At 45.6% G+C, this 13,650-nt stretch overlaps 1 protein-coding gene across 3 annotated transcripts in view; it reads right to left on the minus strand.

Moving 5' to 3' along the window:
- Positions 1-256: 256 nt before the first annotated feature.
- The window catches only part of IFT122 (intraflagellar transport 122), a 148,878-nt gene continuing 135,484 nt past the window's right edge, over positions 257-13,650 (minus strand). For all 3 annotated transcript variants that reach the window (XM_068252766.1, XM_068252767.1, XM_068252765.1), the window contains 4 exons: positions 5,454-5,582; positions 3,940-4,019; positions 2,194-2,358; positions 257-428 (listed from right to left, as the gene is read on the minus strand). In XM_068252766.1, the coding sequence (XP_068108867.1) occupies positions 339-428; positions 2,194-2,358; positions 3,940-4,019; positions 5,454-5,582 (464 nt within the window). In that variant the 3' untranslated portion in view covers positions 257-338. The remainder of the gene's footprint in view (positions 429-2,193; positions 2,359-3,939; positions 4,020-5,453; positions 5,583-13,650) is intronic.

The raw sequence follows: 13,650 nt of genomic DNA on the forward strand, positions 1-13,650 counted from the left end.
CATTAATCACAGATGAGGGGGAATTAGACAAGCTGAACTCTCTAAATACATACAGGGTGCATTTCTCTATGTTTTCCTTCTACCCTGTGCAAGAGTTCAGGTCCACTTTAATGTGCACAGTAATGTGTAATGTCCAATGACAGCTCTGCTTTCACTGATCTCGTCCAATCACAGTCCAGCTTTTATGCATTTCTGCACTTGATGATTGTGTTTTGCAGCCCTGGTACAGGTAAGCCTGGACAACAGAAACAAGCCGTATGTAGAAAAGATTTAATAAATTATAAAAATAGGCTATTGCATTTGTAGTGATGATTGTAAGCTGCGGTGTGCAGAGAAGGTCACTGGTTGGCGTCCTCCATGGGCTTCCGGCAGTACGGGCAGCAGTTGTGCTGCAGGACGAGAAGCTCGTAGTCCTCCGTGTGAAACATCTGCCACAAACAAAGGAATAAGTGGTAAAATACACGTACAAATACAAGAGCAGGGAGACAGAAGAGTTACTGTACTGCAGGACTATTACTAGATCACACAAATATTGTATGCAAAATTACTTGATACAATGGGGGGAGGGGTTAACTTGTGATCGTTTTTTATCACGGCTTGTATCCCTGCTGGAGATACTACCCCTCCCTACCTGTTTTATTGAACTTCCTGTTTCCTTCCCGCGCATGATGTACTATAAGCTGACCCAAAACCTTGACCTGCATCTACCATGACCTGACTGCTTGCCCTTATCTTTACCCTAACCCTCTCCCTTGTGCTTTCAGGTTTTAAACCCTTTCTAGTGACAACTTCCATGCACGGCCAGTTCTAGGCACCGCCATTTGCCACCTGAAGCAATACATTGTGAGGACCCTCTACCAACATGTGTGTGCAAAGCTGGACCGGAGAGGAGAGACACATCAGACTGCATTGCAGGCACTGGCACTACCCTTACTTACCTCTGCTTCCTCCAAGACAGCATCCAGTGGGGTAACAACAGGGGCTGCTGCGCCCCACCCGGGGATGGGGGGGGGGTCCGATGTAGGTGGTCATGCTCTCCCCTCATGCTGCGACCCTTCCTGTACTCCAAAACGGCCCTGAGCGGGCCCCAGGGGAGGGGCGTCCACATTTTCACAGGGGGCCCCAGTGATTTCTAGTAATGCCCCTGACAGCATCTCCTCCCTGCTAGCCCACAGCATCTGATCGCCAGGATGCCGGGTATGTGCTGCACCAGTACTATACACAGACCAATTCCCTATAAATTTCATGCTGAAATTGATCCTGAATCGGCCTTGTGACACTGAATCCACTGCCTCGGCACTGTCCCCCCCCCCCCCCCCCCAATATTGAATGTTGCCCCTGGTGCCCAGTGTACTATACATTACCTGTCCCTGTCCGCCGCTCCCTCTGGGCTGGGTCCCCCACCCACACACGTTCCCCACATGCCGGAGTGTGTGTATGTCGGCAACCACACGGGGAGTGTTTATGGACAGAATACCCAGCCCGGAGCCAGTGGTGGACGTGGTCAGGTAATGTATAGTACACTGGACACCAGGGAGGAACATTGAACATTAGGGGGGACAGCATTGAGGGTTTTGCGTTCATCGCTCGTCCCGATATTGCTTGCTGTTACCACCGCGCACTCAACCAACCACGACAGCCCTACATCTTGCACCAATTCGTGCGACCAATCAAATCTTCGATCAAGCACGCACTTGGCGGCACCGACTTTCATCTGATTCGATTATAAGCTGGTCGCCTGATGTACGGCCACCTTAACAGTAACTTGACTTTTTACCCAACTTTTACAATTTAAATGATCTTTTGTGCTTGTCACATGTAGGACAATATGGTCAGCTGAACAATCCTATTTGTGATCAGAAATACTCATATTTTTTTTCCCCTTAAATAATAATCCACAATCTATATTTCCTTATATTTAGCCGTCCTACTGCGCAGGTGCAGAACACTGCAGGGGCATGACGGGGGGGGGGGGGAGAGGCACACGGCCGTGCCGCACTTGCGCAGACTGCCCAAATGAGCACAGCTGAGCACGGGAGAACGGAGCGGCCGAGGAGGACGGCGATGTAGCCCGCTGTTCACATATGGATGAAGGAAGCCCCAGATAAGTATAAATTAGGCACTATGGCATATCTCAGGTTTCCTTTAAGGATTATTGCAGGAGCAGATAGAGAGCAGGGTGATGAGACACACCTGGAAGCAGGACTGGCACATGGTAATAGAGACATCGGGTAACAAGGATCGGTAGTACTGCCACTTGAGAGGCTTTGGCCAGCGTTTCACCATCACATCCCTCCTGCTCATCGATCTCAGGACTGAGCGAGACACGACCACCGGGACAAACTCAGAGCCCCCTTGCTGCAAAACATAGCAAATAATGACTGTTCAGTATAGATAACTGTAGATAGTAATGTACAATATGTAAACACAGAACATTTGTGGTATTTGGATACAGCACGGAGTTAAGCTATGGAAAGCCCACGGGATTTTGTGTGGTGGGACAAAAAGAACCAACCCTCTACTGACACTTGTCTATAAAGAAAAGACATAATGTTTCACTACAGGACAGTGGGTGGAGTCAGGCATGGTTCTAGTTTTAAGGATCCACCCACTATCCTAAAATGGTGACTTATGGGACTTGCTTACTGAACTGATGATCTGAGGCTACCCTCTAAAGGGAAATAGGCAATACTGTCCCAATCCTCTCCTAGACACAATCAGTGACCCCACCCCCAGCTTCCATTTGCTGGTGCTAGTTGCTAAACACTTGCAGTGTTGAGGCAAAAGACTTGGGCTATGGACGGATTGGCTGTTTCCTCAATGGTGATTATTTTATTATGTTTGTCCATTTATGTTGTTATTTCTAATTAAAGGGTTGTTTTATATTTATAGCATATATGTTGCATGTAGTTTACTGGTGCTTTCATTTGCGCACCCCCCCACCCCCATCACAGTTTTGAAATGATTTTGTGAAGGCATAGTGGACGTCTGTTATATACAGTATATCTCAAACAGACGTCTACTATGCCTTCACAAAATCATTTGAAAACTGTGATGGGGGTGGGGGGGGGGGGGGTGGGGGGGGGGGGGGGGCGCAAATGAAATCACCAGTAAACTACATGCAACATATATGATATAAATATAAAACAACTATATATATATATATATATATATATATATAATCCCCTCTATTTAGTAGGTTAATATTAGGATTGAGAATCCTCTTTCTACCTGGTTTTCCCTCACTTAATTATTGCAAATACCTTCTGTTTTAGGAAGACAAATTATGCTCAAGAGGTACAGAAACTCATAAAATACCTTAAAGAGGAACTGTAACCAACAACTGTAGTTCATCCCAATCAGTAGCTGATACCCCCTTTCCTATAAGTAATCTTTACCTTTTCTCAAATAGATCATCGAGGGCTCCGTATGGCTGATATTGTGGTGAAACCCCTCCCACAGTGTGATGTCAGTACCTAGGCACTGACATCAGTGATCACACTGTGGGAGCCTTGTTGCATTGTGGGAAATAACGGCTGTTTCCAGCTGCCTAGCAAGTAGTATTTCTCTCTGTCCATATGTATATCTCCTAGCGCATTGTAAGGGGGTGTCGTTATAGATAATCACAGTTGGAGCAGTCTGTTTTTTTTTTCATGTCTGCCGGCAGTAAAGATGATGATGTGCAGGTTGATTGTAGTTCAAACAACATGAACAAATTACCTGGTGATTATCAATCATTTCTTGATCTCTCTTCTATACTTTAATTTCTCACTTTGCAATGTATTGGTTTATTTTTCTCCCCCTTTTCGCTACAGTTCCTCTGTAAATCTTCAGGCTCTACCCTATAGGCTATTCCTGTTATATTTGTGCATTTGTTTTTCCGTAATAAAGGCCTGACCTCACTTGTTTACTATGATGTATGAATATTAGGCTGCTCACCTCAAAGCTCAGCTTTGCTGTAAAGGGGTCATCGTCGTCTATGTTGGTTTCGTCATCCTCCAGCCGCAGAGTCTGCGCGTCTTGGCTTGTTAAGGTCATAAGCTGGAAGAACTGCAGTTTTTTTATCTATAGTTTTGGATCAGTGGCACAAGGAGAAAACATGAGATCCCTTTATATAATATGGATGGGGTCCCCAGACCTAGGAAGACTTGGAGCAACGACATCTTCCCCAAACCACATGGAGATGGTAGCATACTCTCACATGCAATGTATAGTGCATACAGCACATAGGCATGGAGATATACATGCACAGTGTAGAGGAAATGCTCTGCACAGCTCCATACTGCACATGTGCAAGTGTGCAAATGCGCATGCACAGCAAGGAGGCACCAGTCTTCAGAAGGACTTGGGAATTCCGAAGCCCCAGTTGGTTGAACGTGCAACGGAGGAGACAACGCTGGAATGAGGACACTGAGAGGACCAGGAAGACTCTATGACACAAGAGTCAAACACAAGGCTTGCGAACCAAATGTGGCCCTCCTTGCTATTTTATGTGGCCCTCAAAAGATTCAAATGTGCACCACTGTAAGCAGTAACGTATGACAGTACACTGCCTTCCCATCCAGAGCTTCTGGTTAAAACACTGTCAGTTTGAGCCTAGATGGAGCAACAACCCTTGGGACCCCCCTGAAAAATTAGCACGGGGCCCCCTCCTTGGATGCAAGTCCCCCCATGTGGCTGGTAAAACACACACACACACACACACACACACACACACACACACACACACACACACTTCTGCTCTTCCCAGCAGCTGCACACTCTATACGTCTATACACTCCAGCTTTCGATCACATGACATGCATTCAGAGCGAGAGGTATGCAGCATACAGTATAAATAGCGTGTGGCTGTTAGGAAGGTAGGAGGAGAAGTAACACAGCCCTGGAGCAGGTGAATATTAAACTACTTCACTACAACACTCTGCAGAAGGGGGAGGAGCAAGGAAGAAGCCCACCTCCCTGGTCACCATAGTTAGGTCACTTTGAGGCAATTTGGCCCGTGACGTAGCCTAGGTTTTAGATGTAGGCCCCTTGCATTATTGAGATTGACACCCCTGCTCTATGAGATCCAGAGTCTTCCCTCTCCATAGGCGAGTATCGGACTTCTTTATGCTGGCTTCAGTGTTACTGTAATAAGAAAGCTGGTGGTCTCGGGGACAGGAAAGTAATACAAACTATAATAATCGAGAAATCTAACACTTCTCCAGTCTATGAAAACAAAATGCGCTTATCTTTCTTGGAGAGCTTTCTCACTTCCTGTCTGGACAGGAAATGATAGAAATTCTCACAGATGTGGACAGGAAGGCAATAATAGCAATTGCAAAAAAAGGGACAGTTAATTTGGTGCTTTGTGCAATTCCGCTTTAAGCCATCTTTGGCATCTATAGCTGTAAACAGTAAACAGTACAGGTCTGCAGTTTTAATTTACAGAAATCCATACAAAAAAAGGATACTGCCTGAAGACATTTCCTGCCACTTGTCTTTACTCGGACGGCTTCTGGGAGCTTCCAGGTCGATAAGTGACAGGGCCTCTTCTTCAGCAATCCCATCTTCCAGGTAAAACTCTACCAGAGGGAGCACTTCTGTAGCCACAGGAGACACAAGAGCAGGAAACACCTCAGCAGGGGATGGGACTCAACAAGTAAAACAGTGTAGGTGGGGTGACAGCATGGAGGTGAAGCGGTAACCATTGCAGACTTGCAGTGCACAGGTCCCTACATTGCATTTCTGCTTACATAAATGCGTATTTGTCCAAAGCAAGAAGTCTCATAATATTCCTATTAATTAACATAAGGGCATAGAAAAAAGGGAGTACATGGATGAATAAAGCGAGACAGAGAGGAATCAGCTATAATGAGTCAAAAGGTATGAAAAAGACTGATGTATAACATAGCTCCCAACTGTCCTTTTTTTGGAGGGACAGTCCCTCTTTGGGAACCAAGTCCCTATTGTCCCTCTTTCCTCTTCATTTGTCTCAAAAAGGCAATGGAATTCTCCTGTGCTTCAAAAGTGCAGCAGTCACTGCGATTGTGTTTTTTTTAAAAACGCATCGCATCACTCTATACAGGTCATCATGATTTTTAAAAAGACTTTGCGATTTAAAAAATGCAGCACAATGTAGCCAGTGTGTACAGGACCAAAAGGTACCCTCAGCAAAATCACATCGCAAACGCAGAAAAAGCGCAATTACAATTTTGATTAAAACACGCAAGTGCTTGGCGATTTTCAGTGTGTACAGGCTCTTAAATAGTCTGAGACTCTAGTACACACTGTGCACATTGCCTCGGAAGAAGCTCCAATTACAGCTAAACGATTGTCAGGCCGTACACCACCCGGTGCCCACTGCCAGCACCCTGCTCCCATGCACCAGCCAGGATAAGCACTGCATTACGTTACACCTATTGATAGACTGTATACATATGCACACTTTTTGGCAATAAATGCTCAAGCAAGTGCCAAGCTTGTTCCTCTCCAGTTTTTTCAGTATGCATTTGGTGTTTCCCGTTGCTTTGAGCACGCTTAAATACTTTTAAATACTGACAGCTTGCTCCGCTAATCACTGTACTATTCTATTCGTGACTAGAGTACCTGCACTTTTTTCTTCATCTTGCGCTTACCTTAAAGAGACTCTGTAACAAAAATTGCATCCTGTTTTTTATCATCCTACAAGTTCCAAAAGCTATTCTAATGTGTTCTGGCTTACTGCAGCACTTTGTACTATCACAGTCTCTGTAATAAATCAATGTATCTCTCTCTTGTCAGACTTGTCAGGCCTGTGTCTGGAAGGCTGCCAAGTTCTTCAGTGTTGTGGTTCTGCTATGAACTCCCCCTTCCAGGCCCCTCTATGCACACTGTCTGTGTGTTATTTAGATTAGAGCAGCTTTTCTCTTCTCTCTTATCTTTTACAAGCTGGATAAATCGTCCTCTGAGCTGGCTGGGCTTTCACATAGTGAGGAATTACAGACAAGGGCAAAGCTGTTTGCAGGAAGAAAAGAGCAGCCTGAAACTTCAGTGCATGAGAGATGCAGGGGGAAAGAAACACACAAATGATCTCTTGAGATTCAAAAGGAAGGCTGTATACAGCCTGCTTGTGTATGGATGTATTTTCTATGTGTGGACATACTATACATCAACCTACTTCCTGTTTTGGTGGCCATTTTGTTTGTTTATAAACAAACTTTTTAAAACTGTTTTTAACCACTTTTAATGCGGCGGGGAGCGGCGAAATTGTGACAGAGGGTAATAGGAGATGTCCCCTAACGCACTGGTATGTTTACTTTTGTGTGATTTTAACAATACAGATTCTCTTTAATGGGCAGTACGAGGTACAGAGGTGACTAAGATATTAGGAAGCAGGAGGCAGAGAAAGACATAGAAAGACATGAGGAGCAGAGAGAACTGAGGTAAAATGAGGTATGGGGGCATAGAACTAAAAGATACGAGGTACAAAAAAGATGCATGGATAATGAGGTACGAGGAGCACAGAAAAGGCATAAAAAGACACGAGGCATGAAAAAGACTTCAGTATAAGGAGTCATGAGGTACAATGAGGCTGAGGTATACTGAGGTATGAGGGGCAGAAAGGACTAGGCTATAAGTATGAGGAATGGAAAGAACTGAGGTATAACAAAGCAGGGAGAGTAGAAACGAGAAATGAGCAGGTATGAGGAACAGAAGTGAGGTATGAGGCACGATGGTATACTTCTTTTTAGCATTTTGCTATAAATGTGTGTTTTTGTACATTTTCCCATGTGTTTACTGTCTATGATTGAGCAGAAGAAGAAATAACTTTACTATGGAAAAGCGAGTCAGTGGGGAGAAACCTTGAATGTAGCTGTAAAGTCAGCTTTAATATCTTAGTGGATAAACCGTAAATCAGCTTGGAAGGTGAGAGGTAATCTGTCTGGGAGGGCTGTGTGTGCGTTGCTGAGTGCGGTGACAGCAGATCAGTGCTCTGTATACAGAGGAGGGGACACAGCCATTACTGCACCTCATTAATCAAACTGAAAACAAGATGTGTGCAGGGACAACCAATCAGCTTCCAGGGCTCAGTAACACTACAGAGGGCACGCCGGAGCCAGCAGCTACGCAGGTGTGCAGAGACCAGTGTGACAATTATCCCAGATACAGGACACAGGCAGCCTTCTACATCACAAATGCTGTGTAAAGCTGGCTACACAGATCGCCTTTCAACCATTTTAAAATTATTAGTAATTAGTATTTATCGATATCTTCCACAGGGCTGTGCAGAGTATATTGTCTTGTCACTGACTGTCCCTCAGAGGAGCTCACAATCTAATCCCTGCCATAGTCTTATGTCTATGTATGCATTGAGTAGTGCATGTATCATAGTAGGGCTAATTTAGGGGAGAGCCAATTAACTTATCTGTATGTTTTTGGGATGTGGGAGGAAACTGGAGTGCCTCGGAGGAAACCCACACAGACACGGGGAGAACATACAAATTCCTAGCAGGTGTTGACCTGGCTGGGATTTGAACCAGGGACCCAGCGCTGCAAGACGAGAGCGCGAACCACTACGCCACTGTGCTGCCCAACAAAAGCAGTTGGATCTATGGACTATGGAGGCTGACATATTAATTTCATTTTCAACAATAACAAATTGCCTGGCTGTCCTGCTGATCCTCTGCCTCTAATGCTGGGTACACCATGCAATTCAGATCGATGGATCAACAGGTCTGTTTGGAATTTTCTGATAATGTCTGTACAAAATCAATCAGAAAATTGGTCAGAAACCTGATCGGACCTATCGGAAATGATCGATTTGACCCATCGATCTGGTGGGAAATTGCATGCTGTGTACCAAGCATAACATTTCTAGCCATAGACCCTGAGCAAGCATGCAGATCAGATGTTTGACTGAAGTTTGAGTGGATTTGCCACATGCTCGTATAAGGTGTGTGATTCAGCCACTACTGCAGCCAAAGAGATCAGCAGCATGCCAGGCAACTGGTATTGTTTGGAATTAAACATAGCAGCCTCCATAATCCTCTCACTTCAGGTGTCCTTTAAGTCTTTTGATCACCAGATTTTCTTAATTGCAACTTTATAAATAGGATTAAATGAACCCCTGAAAGAAGGCGATAGGCGGCAAGATAAAAAGCTATCATTTAATTTTGTTTATTATTAAGGTGATAATGGATCGATCCAATGCAGCACAATGGCTGTATTCAGCTACAAAAGGCGCCTGGTGTAGCCAAAATGCCAACTTCCGCTACAAAGGGTACCTGGTGTAGACGAAATGTCAAATTCGGCTACAAAGTGCACCTGGTGTAGCCGAAATGCCAAATATGGCTACAAAGGGCGCCTGGTGTAGCCAAAAAGCTAAGCTAATTTAATTTATAAAAAGGATGATGTTATAGGCAAAATTTTGTTGGGCTATAAACGGGCTCTGGATATAGCCTAGAAAAGTGATTACTATGACCAATGGAAACTCGCGTTTCCACTAGGAGCATCAGCTGCAGATTCTATGTTGCCCCCATGTTTGTGTAAGCTTCCCCCAGGTGCTCAGCCACCATTGCCCACCCACCGCAATCAGTTGAAAAGGGCACCTGAGCCATCTGTATTAAAAGGGTGCCTCCATAGGCTTCAATGTCATTCCTGCAAATCTCAGCTACAAGGTGGTGGTGAAAAGGGTGCCCGAGTTTGCGTTTCGGCTACAAGGTTCTCGATTCTGCTACAAAAGGGCGCCCTTTTATAATTGAGATTTTTTATTTGGGGGTGCAGGGGGGGTTAGGATTAGGCATCACAAGCAGGGGGGTTAGGGTTAGGCACCACCAGGTGAGGGTTCAGTGTGAGAGTAGGGAAAGGTTAGGTCATAGCAATCACCAGGAGGGGTCTTAGGGTTTGGCACCATGGGGGTGGGGGTGTTGTCTTAGGCTTAGACACCACCACGGAAGGGTTCTGTGTGAGAGTAGGGAGATGTTAGGTCACAGTAATCACCGGGAGGGGGAGGGGAGTCTTAAGGTGCGTACACACATGCGACTATAGTCGTTTGTAACGATCGTTCCCCGATCTTTACCAACGACGATCGTTACAAAAGACGAACCACCGACTATTAAGGCAAACGACGAACGAGCCAAATCGCTACAAAATAAAGTTCTGTCTCGGCGGATTTTAACCAATGACGATCGTTTGCAAAAGTAGTACATCGTTGGAAACGGTCGTTCGTACTAGGCTTGACATGCGCATTTCACTATTTCTCTGTGAAACTTCTCATTTTTATGCGCAGGCGCAATAGTTGCTTTACGTGATGTAACGTTCGTTCTAACGATCAGATCATTACACACCTTTTAAAACTATCTTTACTTAGGTCGTTCTTTCGTCAATTAAAAGTTTGTTCGTCGTTCTCAACGAACGATTGTTGTCGCATGTGTGTACGTAGCATTAGGGTTAGGCACCACCAGCAGGGGCTTAGGGTTAGGCACCAACAGAGGAGGGTTCTGTGTGTGAAGAGTAGGGAGACGTTAGGTCATAGTAATCACTTTTCTCGGCTATATCACTTTTCTAGGCTATATCCAGAGCCCCTTTATAGCCCAACAAAATTTTGCCTATAACCTCATCCTTTTTACAAATGAAATTAGCTTACCCTTTTGGCTACACCAGGCGCCCTTTGTAGCTGTATTTGACATTTCGGCTACACCAGGTACCCTTTGTAGCTGAATTTGACATTTCGGCTACACCAGGCTCCCTTTGTAGCTGAATTTGACATTTCGGCTACACCAGGCTCCCTTTGTAGCTGAATTTGACATTTCGGCTACACCAGGCTCCCTTTGTAGCGGAAGTTGGCATTTTGGCTACACCAGGCGCCTTTTGTAGCTGAATTTGACATTGAGACTACACCAGGCGCCCTTTGTAGCCAAATTTGACATTTCGGCTACAACAGGCTCCCATTGTGGCCGGATCTGGATTTTTTTTTTTGTCGCCCCTTTTTTTTTTTTTTACAGACTCCCTTTTTTCTAGGCGCAAATGTACGCATACTGGTAGGCTAGTGAGTTTCCCCACTGCAAACAGTTCCTAGAGTATATATGTCAAACTGTGGACCTTAGGCTAAATCTGGCTCTCAGCAACATCATATTTGGCCCGCAAGTGGTCTCCCCACTTTACATTATGTTTGGCCCATGAGCACCTGAGTGATAATCCTATATGGCTAAGCACTGAAACTATGAAGGGAGAAGGTGGGGCAGAGCAAGAGGGGAGGCACGAGCCAATAGGAAGTGCCAAGGGTGGGAGAGGCGGACCTTAGGTGGGAAGAGCTCTGCATGGCTGGTCACAGGTTGTCACACATTCCAAGAGTGACTGCACTGCTTGCTGGAGCTCACTATAGCATAGTGTAAATCCCTGTCACTTGGTGAAGTGCAGCGTTGTGACGCCACATGCATGGCCACACATTGCAGAATTAGCGGAGGCATTTCTCATTTAAGGGACACCATCCCCACCATTCACTACCTCTAGAGAAGCGGTTATTGGGGTACTGTGGAACGTGTTAGTTATACATGGGGCACGGAGTGGTGACCTAATTCGGGACATTGTGCCACTTTGAGGTAAAGGAGGACGACTAGTTGTTTTTCAACATACTTGCAGTTTGGACACCTCTTTATGAGAAGTCACTAGACCACCAGGAATGCTATATTTGGGAGGGGGAGAGAACTGTATAGGGGAGGGAGGGGAACCACTAGACACCAGGGAGCTGTATAGGGTAGGGAGGGGAGCCACTAGACACCAGGGAGCTGTATAGGGGAGGGAGGGGAACCACTAGACACCAGGGAGCTGTATAGGGGAGGAAAGAGAGCCACTAGACACCAGGAAACTGTATAGATGGGGAGGGGAGCCACTAGACACCAGGAAACTGTATAGGGGAGGGAGGGGAACCACTAGACATCAGGGAGCTGTATAGAGGGGGGAGGGGAACCACTAGACATCAGGGAGCTGTATAGGGGAGGGAGGGGAACCACTAGAGACCAGGGAGCTGTATAGAGGGGGAGGGGAACCACTAGACACCAGGGAGCTGTATAGAGGATGGAGGGAAGCCACTACACACCAGGGAGCTGTATAGAGGGTGGAGGGGAGCCACTACACACCAGGGAGCTGTATAGGGAATGGAGGGGGGGGGGGGGGTCACTAGACACCAGGAAACTATAGGAGAGACAGGGTTCACTATACAACAGGAAACTGTATAGAGGAGGGAGGGGAGCCACTAGACACCAGGAAACTGTATAGAGGAGGGAGGGGGGCATTATACACCAGAAAATTGTATAAGGGAAGGAGGTGGCGACTACAACATCGAGGCTGGCCCACAACTTGTTCCAAGTATTTAAATTCGCCCTACTGTGTATTTGACATGCCTGTCCTAGACCTAGAGGGTGGAAGGGACATCAGGCAGAGAACAGCTGAGGGAAGGGGATTGATGTAAAATTGCTCTGTGTATAAAGTAGTCTTTTAAACACTGAAGAAATAGTGTAACGTGTTAATAGTAAACGGCTCCCCTTGTATATACAATATGAAGTATACAGAAAGTGCCTCTATAATAAAAGTCACTAGGGCACATTAATCACGACAGGCACGAAGAAAAACTGAAGAAGCAGTCTGACCCAGAACAAACAAACAGGTTTCATCTGCTGAATGCAACGAGAGATCTGATTGCTAGCTCTGTTTTTGCTGTGCACTTGTCTGGGTAAACCGTCTAGGTCTGCTTTGAAAAAAGGCTTTAAAAAAACAAGAAGTATTGTAGATCAGTCTGTACATATTGAGCCTCGGTCTTCTCTCTGGAGCTCTCTCCGTTATTTCAGCTTGACTAAATATAGCATTAAATGACAGACCTATCACCTAACAGTCAGCTAATGCGTGTTGTGTGTAGATTAGTGAGGATTAACCCAGTGTCCTGTAATCACTGCTGTGCTTGTATACCCAGCTTGTCTCTAATACTATAGCAGGGCCCTACAGCTGAAAGTCTTCACAATCTGCAGAAAACTGTCAATCAGTTGGGATATACCCTGTAGGTATGCTGAGTTTGGAAGAGAGAAAAAAAAAAAAAAGTCCTGGAAACAAACGCTCTCGCTTCCAGGAAGCATTAGGAGGATGGGGGAAAAAAAATTCCGCTGAAAGGAAAGACTCTTTACTCTGATAAGAGGCCGTCGGTTTTTCTGCCGGGGACTTAGATCAATGAATGGGAACTATATTCCCATTCATTGATCTCGGGTCTAACGGAAGGAGGCAGGAGCACGCACGGGGGGCGGGCACGCGCGCGCTATCGCGCGCCTGGCGTAGAGGCAGCAGGGCTGTCTATCTGGGCTATCTAGACTTGGGTAGAATTTACATTACATTTGCACGCAAGCCAAAATTAAAAACACCTCATTGACCTTCTCTGGCCTCCTTTCATTCCTCATTGTCCAGGTTTGGAATATCTCGGCTCCAAGTCATCCTGTTGCTATCAGTGGTGCAGTTAGTATGTAAATAAAGAAGACCTGAGAACATTTTAGATCTGGAGCCTGCTGGGAACACACGATGCGTTACTTCCACTAGATTCTCCGCTCGATCGATTAACCGCTCGATTCTCCGCTTGATTCTCTTAACTTCCGCTCGTTTTTCTTATCTTTTTTTCCATTCACTTCTATGAGGAATCAATCGAACGCA

This window comes from Hyperolius riggenbachi, chromosome 9 (assembly GCF_040937935.1).
Source record: "Hyperolius riggenbachi isolate aHypRig1 chromosome 9, aHypRig1.pri, whole genome shotgun sequence".
Lineage (NCBI taxonomy): Eukaryota > Metazoa > Chordata > Amphibia > Anura > Hyperoliidae > Hyperolius > Hyperolius riggenbachi.